This window comes from Simochromis diagramma, unplaced genomic scaffold (assembly GCF_900408965.1).
Source record: "Simochromis diagramma unplaced genomic scaffold, fSimDia1.1 OVJJ01000352.1, whole genome shotgun sequence".
In the NCBI taxonomy this organism is placed as follows: Eukaryota; Metazoa; Chordata; class Actinopteri; order Cichliformes; family Cichlidae; genus Simochromis; species Simochromis diagramma.
Window position 1 is genome coordinate 316,691 of NW_024386759.1, and position 21,220 is coordinate 337,910.

A 21,220-nucleotide genomic window follows, 5' to 3' on the forward strand; every position below is an offset into this window, starting at 1 on the left:
TTTTCTACATAATCCATCATACAAAATGTAATCAAATGGAAAAGTCTCTTTTTAAAACTTGTTTTATTAGTTTTAATCTTTTAACTTTATGCATCAAGCAAAAATTTAACTATATGCACCATTCTCTGACTTGAATAAATTAGTTTAAAATTTAAACCTATTTTCTGCACATTCCAGCACATAAAATAAAATGTTTTTTGTGTTTACACTCAGTCTTTCAAATAGATGCAAGTAAAACACAGCAGAAAATAAATAAAGTCAAAGACTCAGCGGTCCTGTTGCTCTATTTTCACCTGTAAAGCAGGAGTGGGGTAGGCGGAGGTTTACCCTGGTGCAGGTGAGCTGCAGCGGTCAGTTGAAGAATCTGCGAGTTTCTCTGTGAGTTTCCCATTACGTCGTTGCGCACTCGGTGCTTGTTTGGAAGTTTAGGGGTTTTTTCGCTGTAAAAAGTTTTTTTCCCCACGCACAGCGGACACTAATGTTTTTGTCACTTTTTATGGAATCAAACTCAAAGTAAGGTCAGTACTTCCACGCTTTAAACGCTGCACGCTCATACTCTCTCCCACAATCGATATGTGATCCATTGTTGATCTGCACACAGCTGTTGTCACCAACGGCGCACTCGCTTACGTCACTGTCATGAGACATTCTCGCAAAAAAATCACGGTTTTAGTAACGCAGTAACGCAGCGTTCCTACGGGAAAGTAACGGTAATCTAATTACCGATTTTGCAATAGTAATCCCTTACTTTACTCGTTACTTGAAAAAAGTAATCAGATCACAGTAACGCGTTACTGCCCATCTCTGATAAGGATGTTATGTGTTTGTAGACTTTGTGCCCAGTTTGACCCATTTAGCAGACGTCAGCCTGTTTAAGGCTCTGATGTCTATTCTGTATGACTTACAGCAGTTATGACATGGTCTGATTTTCTCACCCAATAAAGGAATATTTCATATATCAGTCTACTCTTCATTCTATCAGACACAGTTATCACAGCTCGTACATTTGCTTTTTACACATATATGTAAGCATTGAGCCAAATTTAGTAATGCCAACATACTGAAGGAACAATATTTGTCTCATATATAACACATCTGTATATACACTGTCACAGATACTTTAAGTGAAGATTTAAGGTGACAGGAAATATAAATAACTGCAACTTGAGTCTTTGACACAGAGTTCAAGCTCACTGCTGTAATATATCCTGTAATAGGAACCTACGCCAGGATCCTGTTTGTGGACTTCAGCTCTGCCTTCAACACCATCCTTCCAGACCATCTCCAAGGCAAGCTTTCCCAGATGAATGTGCCTGATCCCATCTGCCGGTGGATCACTGACTTCCTGACGGACAGGAAGCAGCATGTGAGGCTGGGAAAGAATGTCTCGGACTCCCGGACCATCAGCACCGGCTCCCCTCAGGGCTGTGTTCTTTCTCCTCTGCTCTTCTCCCTGTACACCAACTGCTGCACCTCCACCCACCAGTCTGTCAAGCTAATCAAGTTCGCAGATGACACCACCGTTATTGGGCTCATCTCGGACGGGGATGAGTCTGCCTACAGGAGGGAGGTTGAACGTCTGGTGTCCTGGTGCAGCCACAACAACCTGGTGCTGAATGCCCAGAAGACAGTGGAGATTATTGTGGACTTCAGGAAGCACACAGCCCCACTCCCCCCCATCATCCTGACTGACACCCCCATCACCTCTGTGGACTCATTCCGCTTCCTGGGTACCACCATCACCCAGGACCTGAAGTGGGAGCCCACCATCACTTCCGTCATTAAAAAAGCCCAGCAGAGGATGTACTTCCTGAGGCAGCTGAAGAAATTCAACCTGCCAACACGGACGATGATGCAGTTCTACACTGCAATCATCGAGTCCATCCTCACCTCCTCCATCACTGTGTGGTACGCTGGAGCCACTATCAGGGACAAACAGAGACTGCAGCGTGTTGTGCGCTCTGCTGAGAAGGTGATTGGCTGCAGACTCCCATCTCTGCAGGACCTGTACACCTCCAGGACACTGCGGCGTGCAGCTCGGATCTCAGCTGACCCTTCTCACCCTGGACACAGTCTGTTTGACCTGCTCCCCTCAGGCAGGAGGCTCCGGTCCATTCGCACCAGAACCTCTCGCCATAAGAACAGTTTCTTCCCCTCTGCTGTCGGACACATGAACAATAACCATATGACTGTTCCCACCACTAACACATGACCCTACGCTGTGTTCACTGCATCATTCCATGTTTGGCACTGATCACCACCTGCACTCATGTATATATCATGTATATATCTATCCACTTAGCACTTTTAATTCTTATTCTTATTTTTATATTTTTATGACAGTATGTTGCACTGAAGCACCGCAGCAATTTCCTAATGTTGTAAACCTCCTCAACATCTGGCAATAAACCCTTTCTGATTCTGATTCTGATTCTGAATATATATAGTATAGCTGTTGAAATTAACGCGTTAATTGCGATAATTAAATTTTTGAATTAATTACGTTAGAATATTTAACTATTTAGCGCAACACGCAGATAAGTCGCTCCCATAATTCCACTTGATTTGTTTACCGCGCCACTGAAAATGGAGAAGCAGGAACAGGATGGCCTTCTGGATGGGGAATTTAAATACAAGAAGAACATAGATGGGACAATAAACAAACGCGTTGTAATTTGCACTCACTGTAGTAAAGAGTTTCAATTTCACCGTTCAAATTCGACCTTAAAATACCACCTTAATGCCAAACGCGCGTTTGTCGGGGCAGCAGCTTCACCCGGCCTGCGTCAGACCACTCTTAGTGAACGCAGGCCACTCGCTAAGTCTTCTTTGGACAAACTGACCAACAATATAGCCAAATGGATAGCAAAGGACTGTAGACCACTAAGCATTGTGGAGGACAAGGGCTTTGCGGATGTTTTAAAGGTTGCATCTCAGGACGCGTCCTACAAGCCCCCAGCGAGAAGCACAATAACAATTCGAATCCACGAACTGTATGAAACGGAGAAAAAGAAAAAAGAAGAGGCTTTAGTTCACACAGAATGCGTGGCTCTGACAGGAGACCACTGGACATCATTGAGTAATGACAATTACCTGGGAGTTACTGCGCATTTAATCACTGAAGCCTGGGGTCTGACATCCTTTGCGCTGACTATAATGAAAACGGAAGAGCGGCACTTTGCGGAGGCTTGTGCAGAGCAGTTCCAGACTGTTGCTCGCAGGTGGAGAATTGAGGAGAAGGTGACAACAGTAGGCACGGACAGTGCGCGCAATATGATCGCCGCGGCTCGCATCATGCCATTCAATCACATGCCGTGTACCGCGCACATTCTACAGAGATGCATCACAGTGAGTCTCGCAGACAGTGGCTTTGTCACTGCGCTGGCCAAATGCCGCAAAATTGTTGGCCATTTTAAGCACAGCCCAGCAAACACAGCAGAGCTGAACGCAGAGCAGGTGTCACTGGGGCGCAAGCAGGAGCCGTTGGCCCAGGACGTGCCTACGCGCTGGAACTCCACGCTGGAGATGGTGAAGCGCTTGATCCGCAACCAAACTGCAGTAACCGCGACTCTGGATAAACAAAAGCATAAACTTGTCCTCCTGACGCCTCCAGAGTGGGACAAACTCCAGAGACTGGAGACACTTCTAGAGCCCTGCAGGTGAGCCTGTCATTGTGACCATAATTGTAGGTTTAGATTAAATGTATCAAACATACATCTTAAATCAGTTTTGTTATTATGAAAATGTCTTATTTAAAAAATAAATGAAATCAAATATTTTATTAATATTACCTAGTATTAAAAAGCTTTTTTTAATTTGCTGTCTTATGTGTGTGTGTGTGTGTGTGTGTGTGTGTGTGTGTGTGTGTGTGTTCGTTCCACTGCAGATATGTGACTGAACTGCTGGGAGGAGAGGCCTACGTCTCCTGCTCTGTAGTTCTACCAGCCTTCTTCCACCTGCGCCGTGTCATGGAAGTAACTGATGAGGACCCTGCATATGTGGTGAGGTTTAAAGAGAAGTTTAAGGAAGACCTTGCTTCCCGCCAGGAACATACCAACTATGCATGGCTCCAGATCGCAACTGCACTGGACCCATGTTTTAAAGACCTACGCAGTGTGCCCAAGACTGACAGAGAAGCAGTGTGGACCACACTGGCAGGCATGCTGCATGAAGACTCTCCTAGAAGATCACACACTGCAGAAGAAGGTCCAGCCAAGAAGAGGCTGAGCCTGCTGCAGATGGACTCTGACTCTGAGTCAGAGGAGGAGGTACAGCAGGACAGAGCCATACAGCGCTACAGAGCAGAGCCCTGCACTGCCTTAGAGGACTGTCCCTTACAGTGATGGGCAGCTCATGCAGGAGCCCACAGCCAGCTGGCCCGCCTTGCTCGCAGATACCTGGCCACTCCTGCCTCCACAGTGCCCTGTGAGAGGCTGTTCTCTGTAGCAGGGCACATTGTGAACAAGAAGAGGTCTGCTCTGCACTCAGAGAACGTGGACAAGTTGGTTTGTCTCAGCAACTGGCTGAAGGATGAGTAGACCAGAGGACCGTGTGTTTAGAGCTTGTTCTATGGTTGAATGTGATTTAAACAATACTTTCAAATTCAAATTCAAATTCAAATTTTATTTGTCACATACACAGTCATATACACAGTACGATATGTAGTGAAATGCTTGGACAACTGCTCGTGACCTAAAGAAAACAAAAAGGAAAAGGCTATGAATAAGATAGGAAATAAATATGAAAAATTAAAAAGGGTAAATTTAACTAGGAAGGAATAAAATATAAATTAAGGTTAAAAATGAAATAACTGTACAACACAAATTAGAATGAAGGGTAAATTTAACTGGGAAGAATAAGATAAATATATAAATTAAAGTTGAAAATAAAATAACTGTACAACAAAATACACAATATAGAACTATATAAGAATGTATGAAGAAATCTAAATATAAATAAATATATACACAATAACAGCAGCTGTACAAGTATTAACCGGAAATGAAGAATATAGTGACCAGTGTTGTGCAAAAACAAAGTCCAGAAAGTCCAGTGTGTGTGTAAGAACTGTATGTGTGGGTCAGTACTGTGTGGTGGTGTGATTGAGAGACCGTATCGCCTGCGGGAAGAAGCTCCTCCTCAGTCTCTCTGTGTTGGTCTTCAGGGAGCGGAATCGCTTTCCTGACCTCAACAGAGAGAACAGTCTACTTTTCACTGTTGTTCATATTTTTTTGCACTAATCTACCTTACCCAAAAGGATGATTGGAGATTTTTTCTATTTTGCCTGTTGAATTAGGCCTATGTTCTGTGAACTTGAAGATGTATATGGATAAAACAATGTGCTAGATTTAAACGGGTGGAAAACATTCAGTAAAAATCCCTCACAATTATTTGAAGCCCTGTTCTGCTTGTACTGCTTGTACTCACAATTAATAATAAATAAAACAAACAAGTGTGTTAAAAACCACTATCTGTCCCGATTTTTACACATATATACACATATACACATATATTTCGAGTTGCGATTAATCAATTTTTAGGCTGTGATTAATTCGCTTCCAGCACAACACCCAGCCTACGTCAGACCACGCTGAGTGGCCTGCCACTCAGCGTGGTCTTAGCATTAAATAACACTAACAAGTGTGTAAAAATCCGCTATCTGTCCGTATGTTTGCACACATTTTGGTCATATTTCGAGTTGCGATTAATCATGATTAATTAATTTTTAGGCTGTGATTAATCTGATTAAAAATTTTAATCATTTGACAGCCCTAATATATATATATATATTAGGGGTGCAACGATACTCGTATCGATATTGAACCGTTCGATACAGTGCTTTCGGTTCGGTACGCATATGTATCGAACAATACAACATTTTTAATTTATTTGATCAACTTTCCTTCTGACGATGCTGTCTGTGTTGAGCGCTCAGTGGATCTGCGCTCGACAGTGCAGCCTAGGCGGAGTAGTCGAACGCAAATTCACTGAGCGCAGGGCAAGCTAACGAGACAGAAGTTAAGCTCTCCTTGCAACATGGCAAATTGAACTTCCCCCACCCTCATTCAGATCTGGTGTTTGGAACTATTTTGGTTTTCATGTGACGTATGACCCTGAAGGTAAGCGCGTCATGGACTAAAGTAAAACAGTATGTTGGATGTGCCACGCAATGCTCAATTACATGGGTGGGAGCTAGTGTGTTAGCGCAGTTAGCTCGTTAACGTGTTGGCCGTCCAGCCCCACGCACGGGGCGATCCGCGGTAGCTCGTTAACGGAGATTTGCCGTGTTGTGGCGTTAACGTCATTTCAACGAGATTAACGCTGACAGCACTAGTGGGAACACAACAAATATGACTGCACATTTACGCCGACATCATCCTCGTGCAAAGACAAGTGGAAGCAGACAAAAACAACAAGCACGCATGCTACAAACTTTACCCGAGTCATTTAGCCAGCCGTTAGCACATGATTCTCCTTATGGGGACCTGATATGTTTAATATGCTGCTGAGAATATAGCCCAGAAGAAGCGTATAGTATAGCTTTTATTTTGGAAAGAGACATTTCTCTGTAATAAACTCTCTTTTCCAAAGATGAGTGATTCCTCAATCAGATACAGGGCTCGCAATATCGCTAGCCCGACGTCCTGGGGCTAGCGATTTTTCCAGTCGGGCTACCAAAATCTATCTCTGCCCTGCCCGTCGGGCTATCGTAGGAAGGAAAAATATATGTCAATGCTTTTCATTCTTTCGGAAATGTAGCTGGGTAATTATGTCATTGGTATCGGTGAGCCACTGTCAATATGTGACATATTGAAGTCGCGTTTGAATTTGCGCTTGTTTTTTTGCTTTCACTTTGCAATCGTGCGAACTGTGTATAGAGAGCGACAGCACTGATCTGTGAGTGATGATAATTTGTGCACCAATTCCTCTGACATCGTCTTATCAATCGTTAGCTTACTATGCAAACATGACAAGTGAAATCTCCCGCAGCAAGCTTAAACATGTGAGAGGTTGATCGCGCAGAGAATCGCTGAGCTTATGTGAGTGCGTGTGTAAAAGCAGCAGGATATATATTTCAGTTCTGCTGAGCCAAATAAGACAGGTCAGGGTGAAGAAGTGACAGCCAAAGAAAAGCTTACCACAAAACGGAAAAGTTATGACAAATCAGACTATAAGGCAAAAAGAAAGTGCAGCTTTATGGTTTCATGGACAAAAGAATTTCTGTGGCTGCAATATGACGAGCTACATAACCAGGGCTGCACATAAGTGGTCCGCAGGTGCGCATTCGCTGTCAAAATAAAAAACGCGCACAAGATAAGAAGTTGCAAAGATGTTGCAGAAGCTCCTTTAAGCAATTACTTTGGTTTTCCTCCACCTCCAAAGAAATGTCAGAAGGAGTCCGAACCACAAAAGAAGCGCTTATTCTCGGAAAAGTGGTTGCAGGAGGTGAGCTGGCTTCAAACAAATGATGAACACACAGAGATGTGGTGCGGAATGTGCCGTGAAAAATTTAATAAATGACAAATTAAAAAGGCATGAACATTTTTTTTTGTATCGAAAAAATAACGAACCGTGACACCAAAGTATTGAACCGAACCGTGAATTTTGTGTATCGTTGCACCCCTAATATATATATATATATATATATATATACAGATACTTTAAATGAAGCCCAACAATCATGTTTTACAGTCCTGTGGTCTCAGCCTCAGATACTCAACTAATCAAAGTGATGTCATGATAAAAATGAATGACCAACAAAACATTTTTCTCCTTCATTTCTGTCACACAATGCTGTAACGTTTCTCGCGGTTAGTATCATGGTTGCTAGGCAACCTGAACAGCGCGACGAAGACTAGACCGTCCCATTTCACAAGCCTCTCACTTCCGCACTTCTCGTACGCGTAGTGCGCGTACTTCAAGCGTGCGGTCTCTTAATTGGGACACAGCCTTATTCTTGGCAGACTACTTAAGATGGCAGGAGGTGCTGCTTCCTCACTGGATCGTCACACTACCTAGCGTCAGTGTAGCCAAGCCTTTGAAGTATCTCTGAGAAGGCCAGTCCCAGTGTATATAAAGACACCTTGACTGAACCAGCGGAGGCTCTGACTGGCTCTGGCTCTCTCTGTCTCTCTGACCCCCACAAAACTGTGTGTACATCAGTACACTGGTCTTTACGCACACGCCACCCCCCTACATTTACCCGAGTCCTTTGTTCTGTCCTGGCGGTGAATGGAGAGCTCCTCAGGGACAATGGCTGTGTCAGGGAAGGAAGGGTCCAGCCATGTCTCTGTGAAAACACAGATGTTGCAGTTCTTAATGTTCCTTTGGAAAGTTATCCTGGCCCTTAGTTCATTCAGCTTGTTTTCCAGAGACTGGATGTTCGAAGAATGCTGGGAAGCGGGGTGCAACGTCGTCTGTTTCTCAGCCAGAATCCCGGCTCTTTCCTCCCTTTTTCTCCAGCATTTCTTCTGCCCAGGTAGCTAAGGTGTGTAACCATCATTTACAAAAGTCAGTTCCTGAAGGTCCGGATTGCAAGTTTTGATGAATGTCCAGGAGAGTTTGTCTGTCATAGATGATAAAAGCATTACAGGCTGCCAAGAAACTAAGAAATAACCTAGCGAACATAAGAAGATCTTTATTTGCAATGCAGCTCCTGCAGGTAAAAATGGAATAAATCTATCATGGGACTGAAGCTAACTAACATCAAAAATATATGAGGAGCAGGAGTTTTAATTCTGGATTTAACAGGGAGCCAATGAAGGGAAGCCAATACAGTATACTCTCTCTTTCTAGTCCCTGTCAGGACTCTTGCTGCAGCATTTTGGATTAGCTGAATTCATGTCTGCGTGTTCTGTGTTCTATTGTCACGGTGCATGTCGCTTCCTGTCTTACTTTGAAGGTACCTCGTCTTTGCTTCCTTTGTCTCGTTGTGTCTGATTAGCCTCAGCTGTGCCTCCCTTTTTCTTCTTCTTTTCCTTGTGTATTTAAGCCCTCTGTCCATTGTTGTTGTGTTTAGGGTTGAGTTTGTTCAAGTTTAGTTGTGGTCTATTTTTCCTTCCAAAAGTAGAGCATATTTTGTGTTGCAGTCTGCCTGCTTCATAGCTGGTTCATGACAGTGTCTTCAGGAACTGCAGGTAAACATATCTGGGGAAAAAGAGGAGTTTATCAAAAAGGTGAGGGTATTTTTACACACAGTTTTCTTGAATGGAGTGACTTGAGACAGACATCCTGCTGCCTGTTCCCTGAGGTCCTCTCAGCCCTTGGCAGCGGTCGCTCCGTCGAGGGCCTCCCTTCTTCTCCTGTTGCACTGGCATGCAGATATTGCAGAGATATGTGGCCTTAGATCTTCAGCACTGTTGGGGGTTGCGGATCGCCTGGTTCTCCCGGATCCTTCTCTTTGTTCTTCTGGCTTCTGGGGGGGGGTTATTGGAGCTTCCCCCACTCATTTTCAAGTACATTTTGTGACAAAAACACACAGACACTCTCTCTCACACTCACATAACCCACAAGAAGACTGTTGATTTATGCACCTGTGCATTTTTGAACTTTTATGTTCCAGGTGCAATAAATCAATAAAAGTGATTTATTGCAATAAATGCAATAAATCAATAAAAGTGATTTGATTTGATTTGATTTGCTGTATGTTTGTCCTTCTTACAGGTGCAGTTGGTGATTGTGCATTAATCGCACCAGGGGATGTGTGCATTTCTATTTGTACTCTCTTATAGCACCTAAAACTCAAAAACAGAAATGACACAAACAGATAAGCCCTGAACAAGAGGAGCCAATAGAGAATTTATAAAGCTGATCTTAGAAAATGAGCTGTTGTTTGGCACAGCAGTTCATTCAGATCATAAATCTGATGGTAAAAGCTGCCAGACCGGATTAAAGAACATAAAAAAAAGAAACCTCGGCTTTCTATTTTTATTCATCCTTAGGCAGTTCTTTGTTATAGTTTATTTGTATGAGCTAACACTGTCATATGTAAGTGTGTGCATTCACTGTGCCTCCTAAAAACAGTGCTGTGGTTTCATAAACACACTCGTGTCTTTACACCCACTGTTAGTCAAAGAAGAACCTGTTTGTCTTTTCACTAACAGCACTCCTGATTCTTTAAGAATAACTATACTGATCCTGTCATGGTACTGTGTCTGTGACCCATGCTGCCAACAGGCATGAAATATAGGGAGAACAGGAAATGGGGCTAAACCTGCTAACTTTTAACAATACGAATAGTAACACCCAATCCCTGACGATGGACTACAAAAGAAGAAGAATGAAAACATAGAAAAGGATATACCATTTAAAATATTGAGCAGGTGTGATAAAGCTTCCTAAGTGACAGTGACCTTAAATGACAGAACGTGGTAGAAGTTGCACAGGATGAGAAGTCTAAAGTAATGCACATGACTGAAGAAGGTAAAACTACTACGAGAAGAGACTGAGATGGCCATGCGGGGGAGGCAGCTAATGTTTAATGGGTTGGGAGCCAGAAGCAGCATTTGATTATCTAGGATGCCTAAAGTGCCCAGAAACTTCACAGCATGTGCACAAATTGATTTCTCATCTGAGAGGACAAAGTTACGGGTTAAGATGAGTGAAAAACCCGAGTTTAGGGGAAGAAGTGATGAAATAAGGGCACTAGCTAGTGGGGAATGTTAAATGAAATGTATGTATGTTTCCAGCCCTGTTTTGAAAGATTGAATAGAGTATGAGGCATGAATAGTAACAGGAAGACTTTTCCAGAGGTTCGGTGCAGCTGAGACAAAGGCACAATTGCCCCTGGTCTTCAGGCGGGACCTGGGGTGGACCAAGAGTAATTGACCAGATCTTTTTTTTTTTTTTTTCTGCCTGTCCCGTTTGGCTCTTTTGCATCAGAATTATTGTCTAAAGGCGAAGAAAGATGCCCAACGAATTTACTTTACCAAATGGACCGTCCCAGCCTTGCCGTAATGGTCTATTTGATTCACCTTTTATTGTTTATTTTATTTTCACTTGTTGAATACGGGACAGACTTGACTGGGGGAAAGAAGGGGAGAAAGAAAGAGGGAAAGAGAAACAGCTGAGAAGAGGGACGGGGGAGAAGGGCAAAAAACAAAAACCAACAGAATGAGCAGAAAAAAAAAAGAAAAAAAAAAGCATATATCAATCACCTGGATCACCTGTTGAGAAAGAAAAAAGAAAACAAGCAGAAGAGAACAAGAGTAATAGAATAAACAACATCACAATGATATATGGGAATATGACAGTAAATACTAAATATTAAACATTATTGTGCAGCACATAAGATCAACAGAACACAGTGTGCTTTGAGGTAGGAGCCAAAAAGGGTGTAGTTTGTGGGTGTGATCACCCGTGTGTACACCTGTGAGCATGGATGCGCTTGTTTTTAAAAGGTTCCTTCATGTAATGATCTGCTAGAGGGTGTGGGGGGGCCACAGCCCCGTCCTCCAGGGCATGAAGCAGGTATGGAGGAGATCAAAACTCCAGACATCCAGAGGCCCCCAGAACACAAGAGACCAAGGAAGACCAACAGAGGGGCAGCCGTGCCACTGTCCCAGAAAGATCTGAGGAGAGTCCCAGATGAGGGCTCACTCAGCAGCCGCGGAGCAGAAGCCAGGGGGGGTTGCAGTGACGCGCCCGTGAGCTCCGCCGGCAGCCAGCTGTGCCTGAGTGACCGAGCCCCAGGCCGAGAGGGCACCCCACCTCCGAAGTGGCCCGAGCAAGCCCCAGGCTCCAGGCCCCGATAAGCAGCCGCCAAGGAGTGAGCCGGTGTGTACCTGGGCGCCCACCCCCAGACACAAAGAACCACCAACGCACCGATGTCTGAGGGAGTCCGCCACTGGCAGGGGAAGTGGTGGTGGGGGGAGATAGGCCTCCAAACCTTGGAGGGCCTGAGATGTCCCCAGAGAGGTGGCGTCTGATACCCAACCTGACATATAGACAATTCAATTCAATTCAATTCAATTTTATTTATATAGCGCCAAATCACAACAAAAGTCGCCTCAAGGCGCTTCATAGATACAGAGAAAAACCCAACAATCATATGACCCCCTATGAGCAAGCACTTTGGCGACAGTGGGAAGGAAAAACTCCCTTTTAACAGGAAGAACCCTCCGGCAGAACCAGGCTCAGGGAGGGGCGGGGCCATCTGCTGCGACCGGTTGGGGTGAGAGAAGGAAGACAGGATAAAGACATGCTGTGGAAGAGAGACAGAGGTTAATAACAGATATGATTCAGTGCAGAGAGGTCTGTTAATACATAGTGAGTGAGAAAGGAGACTGGAAAGGAAAAACTCAATGCATCATGGGAATCCCCCGGCAGCCTACATCTATTGCAGCATAACTAAGGGAGGATTCAGGGTCACCTGGTCCAGCCCTAACTATATGCTTTAGCAAAAAGGAAAGTTTTAAGCCTAATCTCAAAAGTAGAGATAGTGTCTGTCTCCCGAATCCAAACTGGAAGCTGGTTCCACAGAAGAGGGGCCTGAAAACTGAAGGCTCTGCCTCCCATTCTACTTTTAAATACTCTAGGAACAACAAGTAGGCCTGCAGAGCAAGAGCGAAGCGCTCTAATAGGGTGATATGGTACTACAAGGTCATTAAGATAAGATGGGGCCTGATTATTTAAGACCTTGTATGTGAGGAGCAGGATTTTGAATTCTGGATTTAACAGGAAGCCAATGAAGGGAAGCCAAAACAGGAGAAATATGCTCTCTCTTTCTAGTCCCTGTCAGGACTCTTGCTGCAGCATTTTGGATTAGCTGAAGGCTTTTCAGCGAGTTTTTTGGACATCCTGATAATAATGAATTACAGTAGTCCAGCCTGGAAGTAATAAATGCATGAACTAGTTTTTCAGCGTCACTCTGAGACAGGATATTTCTAATTTTAGAGATGTTGCGCAAATGGAAGAAAGCAGTCTTACATATTTGTTTAATATGTGCGTTGAAGGACATGTCCTGGTCAAAAATGACTCCAAGGTTCCTCACAGCGTTACTGGAGGCCAAGGTAATGCCATCCAGAGTAAGAATCTGGTTAGATACCAGATTTCTAAGATTTTCAGGGCCGAGTACAATAACCTCAGTCTAGACACAGACATACAGGCACACACAGAAACAAACATCCATTCCCACCCTCATGCTCTCATATGCACTTACTCCACACTCACCCAACGTGGAGACAGACATAAAGAGACGCTGTACACACGATCACACTCCCCAAGCGTACTCTACGAACCGGGTCTAGGTACCCTTGCCTCTGGAGGGGGGAACTGCACCCAGACCCAGGTGGTGTTACCCTTTTCCCTGCGGTGGGGAGAGGCAGACCGCCCCGACTCTGCAGCAGCAGGGAGGCCCCACACTCCAGACCGCAGTCGGACGGCCAACTCCTCCTCCTAGCCCCCCCCGCTCCAGCAGGTCGCAGAGAACGGGGGTGAGAGAAGACTCCAAACCTCCCTCCACCCGCTCATTGTAGTGTTGATGCATGTGTGTTCTAAGGTGCCTTTAAAACCCAGGAGGGCATGGAGCTACCTGCCAGAGAGCAGCAGGTAAGCGCATAGTCCCTCCTGCTAGCCCTCAATGTCTACGTGTATTTAAAATTGAGAGGTGGGCAACAACGCCAGGGGTGAGGTGTACACCCTGATGGTAATTTGGAGTCCGTGTAGCGTGCCCACCCCCAAGATCCTATATGTATGTGTAATGAGAGTGTGAGTAATGTGAATGTCTAAGTTGTGGGATAAAATTGAGGCAGAGGCAGCCAGAAGGGGACGGGGGGGTAGCCTCCTCTGCACCCTGGTGACACACCCCTACTCCAAGGCCCTGCATGTGTGGGTGGTTGTGGTGGAGCGGGAAGAGGGAGGCAGCTGGAGATGGGGAGGGAAGGAAGGGAGGGGCAAGTGACCCCTCCCTGGGGCCAGCTCCCCCGCTGACCCCAGTAGGCACCCCCATACTCCGCGACCCGCCAGGGAAAGGGGGCCCAGGCCCATCCAGACCGGGGCCCAGTGCAGCAGGACCTAAGCTTGTCCCTACCCCCACACCAATCACAACAGTGAAGGCGGGACCAAACTATGACCCCCCACCCCCACTAGGTGATGGAGCTGATCAAAGGAGCCCAGAGCAATTGATCTGATGTGGTGGCAGAGGCTGTATCAAGACTAATGTAATCTAATAGATAATTTCTATATTGGTTAGAATTAAGATTGTTTTTATTTTTCCAGTTCATGAGGACTGTTTTCTTGGCTATGCATAGGGCAGTGAAAACGAACAGAAAACAAAAGAAGAGCACAGCTCAGTTCAGTGGGCCGGCCGTGCGCAAGGCAACAGCGACGACGTGGACACAGTTCAGGGGGCCGGCCGCGCGAAAGGCAACGGCGGCGACGAAGGAGATGACGGAGCAGTTCAGGAGGCTGGCCGCACGCAAGGCAGCGGCGGCGACGAAGGAGACGACGGAGCAGTTCAGGGGGCCGGCCGCGCGCAAGGCAGCGGCGGCTCTCCAGTGTCAGGCGTACTGGCCGAGGCCCGGTGGGCACAGGACCAGTCAAGGACGAAGACTCTGAGGCGGGACCAGACGAGGACGAAGACTCTGAGGCGGGGCCAGACGAGGACGAAGACTCTGATGGAGTTGGACCGGGCGAGGCAGAGGCGGAGGCCGGAGCTGGACCGGGCGAGGCAGAGGCGGAGGCCGAAGCTGGACCAGGCGGAGCAGAAGCAGAAGCCGAAGCTGGATCAGGCGACGGCGAAACAGGAGCTGATGCTGAGGCTGGACCAGGCGAAGCACAGGCTGGAGCTGGACCAGGCGAAGCACAGGCTGGAGCTGGACCAGGCGTGGCAGAGGCGGAGGCTGGACCAGACGAGGATGAAGACTCGGATGAAGACTCGGATGAAGCTGGACCAGGCGGCGACGTGGACGGAGACACGGAGGCCGCAGCTAGCGTGGATGAAGACACGGCTGCTGCAAACGTGGACGAGGCTGCCGGTGGAGCAGCTGGTGGCCGAACGGGCCCCTCGGACCCTCCAGCGGAGACGGGTGGCCGAACGGGCCCCTCGGACCCTCCAGCTGACGTGACGTGAAGCGGTGGTGTCGCCGCAGGGTGCCGGATAGGCACACCCGGGAGTTCAACAGCAGACGCAGGACAAACAGTTATGGAGGCCCCTGGCTGGACTAGGAGCTGAGGAAACACAGGCTGCTGAGGCACAATCCCAGAGAGAGAGAGAGCGGGTGAAAAACAGTCTATAGGGCTTAATATCTTGGCACAAAAGACCATGAAGTGAGCAGTGGTAGTGACCACCAGTTCTGAGCCAGCAATCATTAGGTTCCCAGAGTCTGCATCAGTCCAAAGTGGCTCACAGGTTACTGGCCCAGTCTCTGTAATCCTAGGAGAGGTCAACATAAGCTGGTTGGACTTAAGAGATGGTAGTGTGCGGCTCAGAGGAGCTGGTTCAACCATACGGAAAACAAGAATTGCCACTCGATCCACAAAAACAAGGCTTAGATCATCAGGAGCTAACTCCTGGAAAAACAGTAAATACACAGGTATGGACCTAACCAATGGCACCGTGGTAGCATGACTGTGGTGTGTTGGATGGATGTGTTTGTTGGAACCCGTACCCGTAGTGATCTGTGGCTTCAGAGTGCTAACCCTATTGAGTGGAGAGACAGATACAGGTGAAACGGTACGTGAACCATTAACTGAAGCAGGTGACACTTCAGGCTGAGAGTGAGTGGTAACACCATTGTTCGAGGCCAAAGTCCTATCTAGTGATGAGTTCACAGAGGCAGGAGAAAATGGTGTCACATCAACCCTGATCTCAGCCTCCATCTCCTGAGTGGAGGTAATGGTGCTGGAGCAAAACAGTTCAGAACCACCTGGTTTATTACCTTCAGGAAGACAGAAGTCGTGTTGTGACATTACAAAGTCCAGGTCACCATGATCTGCAGTTATGTTTGCATCTTGATGGCATAATATGGGTTCATGATCAGCGTTCACAGTCTCCAGTTCGTGAGAAACAAGTGTAGCTGGGCAAACCGGAGCACTAGTTATGCTTTCGTTACCTTCATTCAGAGACTGGTGAAGGAGCAGGGCCGGCTCAGGAGGGAAGAAATTAGCCACCGGCAACTCAGACTTGGTTGGAACTGCAGACACGGAAAGGGACACAAAAGGAAATACCTCCCTCCCACTATCAACATGAGAAGCAGTGGAAGTCTCTCTCAGTCTATGTGTGGATTCTGAGGTCCCTGCAGGAGTGAGTGAATTAGTCGTGATTGACTGAGGAGAACTGTCTCTAGCCTGCGGCTTGGTGAATAGCTCATTGCTAGCCATATCACCGGCTAAGTCTGTAACCACCTCACATGCCTTCCACTCAGCGGTAACTTGGAGTGACTGGACGGTTTCACTCACCTCCGAGCGTCGGGCGATGCGATGGCGACGCGAACGCCGTTTCCTTTTGGCCGTGGGCCCCGTTAACGAGGAAGGTGGAGCCTCCTGTGGCGTCGCAGAGGCCGAGGAGGCGAGTGTTGGCGGAGCGGCAGGCGGGAGCTCCAGGTAGCTCCGGGGGCCCCCAAGGGCTAGGCGTGTCCCGCGGAAAATCTCACCGTAGTGAGGAGCGAGCCATGGCTCCTCCCGTAGCTTTTCCTCCAGTTGCGCGCAGGCGGCGCGCTGCCGCTCCTCGAGGTCGGAATCCATGCCCCCCACAGCTTCCTCGTGTTGCTCAGTGGAGGGCAAAACAGGCCGTGGCGGTGCGCGGCGGCAACGCCGCTTTCTCTTTGGAGCGGCCGTGGGCAAAGCCTGGCCTTCCGTGGCGACCGGCTCCTCGTCCTCCGACCACATCCGTGCCAGGCAGGAAGCAGGAGACGAGTAGTCCGATCGAGGCGGCGAGGGTGGGCGGTTGGTCCGAGGTGGGGCGGCTGACGAGAGCTCCTCCTCGGAGATGAGCCAGGGCTTCCAACGGAGCTCGTCCTCCCGATACGCCCATAACACCTGCTGCCGCTCCTCCTCACTGAAGTCCCTAGCCTCTGGCATCTCCGTGCGCCGCGTAGTGCAGTCAGGCGGTGGCGAAGATGTGGAAGCCGACGAAGCGTGAACAGACGGTGTAACGGTGGTGAGCCTCATAGTTCCGGTTCTGACCGTTTCCGGTTCTTCATGCTGGAACAGCTGCCCCGGGCGGATGCCCACAGTGGAAACGAGAAAGTCCCGGATGTGGGGGCGCAGCGCGCCGAACAGCCACGGGAGTCCGGACACCATCCGCTGTAGACGGACGGCTACGACCTCCCGGTGTTCGTCTCCTGGCAGCGCCTCCCACTCCTGATAGTGGTACTCCACTGTATAGATCAAATCCTCCCGGAGCTCCGCGGAGGGGTTGTGAGTTGCTGGGTCCATGTCGGGTTCGCGTTCTTCTGTCATGGTCGCTGTGTGGCAGGCAGGATGGGGACCCAAAATGCAAACTCACGGACTCAGGGGATAAACTCAAAATGCAGCTTTATTGCTGACAAAAGATAATAGGAAAACTAAACTGGGAAAACCTAACATAAAGTTCACCAGGAAACACAGGGGGAATCACACACAGCATGAGGGAGAACGCGACGCCGAACAGAGGGAGATGCAGACAGAAATACACAGAGGGTTAACGAGGAAAGTGGGAACACACGGGGAACACAGCTGACACAGATAACCATAACGAGACAGGGCGGGGTGAACATAACACTGACGGGAGACGGGCAGAGTCAAACAGGAAGTACACAGAGGTTCAGACAGGAGGAGAGAGAGCACGGGGAAAACACAGACATAACGGGCTGGGGAAGACATAGAATAAAACACAAGGAGAGACGAGGGCTCACAGATACACAGGGGCATACAGGAGGTAACCAAATAAGGATCATCATAACTAAATAATCCTAGGAACCAAGGCAAGACTAGGGAATAAAATACAAAACACACAAAACTGAGAATACTGGGCCAACATGGCCCAGGACCATGACACGCGTGGGAAGATCACCACAAACAGCACTTGATCTTCGACTTAATCAAAGCATACACAGATTTTTATAGCATCAGGGTTTGAATTAATGACGCCCCTTCATACGTCACAGACAGAATATATACATACGTCAAATCAAAACCACAATGACTTTTAACACAGTTTAAAAAGAACGTTGTCTTCTATCTTGTCTGGAACACGAGCCCCACATCCTGCCAGACGCTGTTCCTCTTTCCAGAGACAAACATGACCAACTTCTCACCTATAAATGAGTCTAACTAATGTGTGTGTGTGTATGTGTTGACCTTACATGCTCTCTCATCTCACCCGTTGCACTTCTGACCTTTTACCAGACCAGAGGCTCATCCTTATGTGTAATAACCTAACTGAAACTACATGTACTATGTTGAATAAATGTTTTAATCAAGAACCTCTACTAAGAGCTTAATAAAAGAATATAAAAGTATAACACACAATTTGAATAACCTAGTAATTCAAATAGCCTCGTCTAGCCTGCTCCTCAGAATAACTTAGACTCTGCTTTCACTTCTGCAAACTCTCTGCAACTTCCTGTCAACTCCTGCAACTTAGTCTTTCTGAAAGACACACACTGTTTAAACCTCTGAATACAATATCAATGCTGCAGATTATATTATTAATGCAATGGTAATGATGATGATTATTTAACAATAGCAGTAAAATAATTTCCCTGCTCCACACTCCCTCTCTCGACCTCTGGAACACCAGAGGTCGCAATACATTGTGTCCTCGCTCTGACCCTCTCTAGCCGTCCTCTGGCTCAGCAAACCAGACAACCTCATGTCATCTAATTGGTCCAGTAATAAACACCAGCTCCCATTCGAGAACACTCCATGCGTCAGATTAGGTTTTTTCTGCGTCCCTCTCTTGTCTCGGGCCTCCAGGATCCTCACCCCCTGTGGTCGCCGAGATCTTCTGCAAAGGAAACAAAACACCTTTTCCTGCACCTCCCTAACTTATCCTATTTGGGACTCTTTAATCAAAAGCATGATCCTAATTATCTTCTTAACTTATTGACTTGTATTTATATATTCTTCAGCGTTACTCATCACTTTAAAACTCTTAAAGCGCTGCTTTCACGTCTGGTTGCTCACTCTACTTTCCCTTATCTGATCATCACATCCTGTACACAAACTGTCGCTGCTACAAGTTCCTCTATTCTAATCTAAAGTCACCTTTTTAACAAGAAAATCATTATAAGCGCCTATTCTACTAACAGCTCCAAAAGAAAACAACCACTTTAATCAATTAAGTTTAAGCATATAAGCAATTACTCATGCATACATTTCATCATAGCTAAACGCTGCCTAGAAACAACTCCTGTGTGTTAACACTAACTTCATTTTAACCTCACATTTCCTATGTTATAACCTGTTTTTGGTATATCCTTTTTATTTCATTTTGCTCATTTTAATGTAACAATACCTTCTAATTCTAGTTTATCAGACTTAACCCAAATATATGCTTTCCTTCCTTTGGTCCTTCTTTAAGTTCAGTTAAAAGCTAAATGAATTTGAGGCCTTTTGCCTGGAATCAATACTGTCATGTGTGTTTCTGGACTCTGTGTCTGTAAGCGTGTGCAATCCTTCAATAACTCACATTTCATCCTTACAGTAGATTGGCTAATCATAGCGCTAGCCAAAGGCTCGTGACCCTCAAGAGACGAATTGAGCCACAACTCCTTTAAAGGCACAAAATGCAATATGTATAACAATCATTTCTACTTATAAGCTCTCCCCTTTATCCTAAAAATAAATCTATGTAATATCTGTATGTGTAAGCCTACATTATAACCACTACTTCTAGACATCAAAAAAGAAATCAAACCTGTTCTACTCCTACAACCCTCACTAATTTTCCCCAAAGCATATCTTTTTGTCAACGTGTCCCACAATTTCCCTCTAAGATTTGTATACAGCTTTAAAACACTGGCATTGTATCTTCTAAACAGGATTCAGTTCACTTTAATCCTTTAACCTTAACATAAAAATAACAGTTTCAGTTTTACCATATCCAAATGACCAAAAACCCCAAAAAGTCCTAAAATGATCCTAAATTATTAAACAATTAAATTATTAAACCCTAAATTCCCCCTTTATTTTGACACATTTCATGTGTCAAAATACTATACAAAACTAAAAATGCTCAGTTTTCCCCACTCATCATCCAATCACACATTCACTCACACGCATTCACACCATATTTTGCTAATAGTGGAGCCTCCCACGCAAATGATCAGATTCTCCACCCTCTGCAAAATGAGCTCATTCATTTGTTCTATTTTCCATAGGAAAATATTTCTTTATGCTTTTGGACTGGATTGACTCGCTACAATCCTTTTAGACAGGGACTTACGACCTCATCAGGTCCCCACAGGCAGCTTTCTCCTCAGCCAGTTGTAATCTGGAAAGCCCACCTTATATTTGCTCTTCCCGAGAATTTGTCAGTGCTGTTATTCACTGTTCCAGGCCTGCTTAGAACAAAAATGAGAAAAAAGAGAGCTGATTATTAGCTCATGAAAACACAAAACAAAATCACCTGACAGGTTTTCTCTAAGTGCACTGTTACAAAAATAATGGGCCCCCTCTTAGACCTGTCCATGTTTACTAAAACTCTCTCCTATTAAAAACAAAAACAACAACAACCCGAACCTAACTGACAGAATCAACCCATCACCACAACAACTTCAAAAACCTTAAACACACAAGTATTGCCACCACATAATTTCACCTCCTCAATACACCGAAAGTCTCGTTAAAACCACACAATTTGCACACAACAATCACCCCCTTTATGCACTTTAGCATACTTAGATTCAGCATAAGACATAACCCCCTTACGGCAACATATAATCACTAAACTATAAATTTCCTATCCAAATCTGCACTCCTCTTCTCTGCCATGCTTCCTCTCCTGAAAGCCTCAGTCACACACACACACAGGAAACTCCTTCGTCACCACTCACTCCAGCTAATTTGCATACTGAGTCATCTCTCAAGAAGTTGCCGGGTCACCTTTAGTTAAGAAATAAAGTTTATTCTGCGTGCATTTCCTGCGTACTGTGTTTGCTTCTGGGTCCAGCTTGCGTGTTAGAACTACGGTTCTTGACAATTCTAGGGTCTTTACCTTACAATATAAAGCACTTTGAAGCAAATGTTGTTGTGATTTGATGCTATATAATTAAAATCAAATGGAATTAAATAGAAC

The 21,220-nt window shown here is 46.0% G+C and overlaps 1 protein-coding gene across 1 annotated transcript; it reads left to right on the forward strand.

The window, feature by feature from the left end:
- Positions 1-2,476: 2,476 nt before the first annotated feature.
- LOC120732042 (E3 SUMO-protein ligase ZBED1-like) lies at positions 2,477-4,538 on the forward strand. The gene is made up of 3 exons (XM_040029415.1): positions 2,477-3,659; positions 3,887-4,339; positions 4,394-4,538. The coding sequence occupies exons 1-3, from the start codon at positions 2,587-2,589 to the stop codon at positions 4,536-4,538; spliced, it is 1,671 nt and encodes a 556-aa protein (XP_039885349.1). The 5' UTR covers positions 2,477-2,586.
- Positions 4,539-21,220: the final 16,682 nt, after the last annotated feature.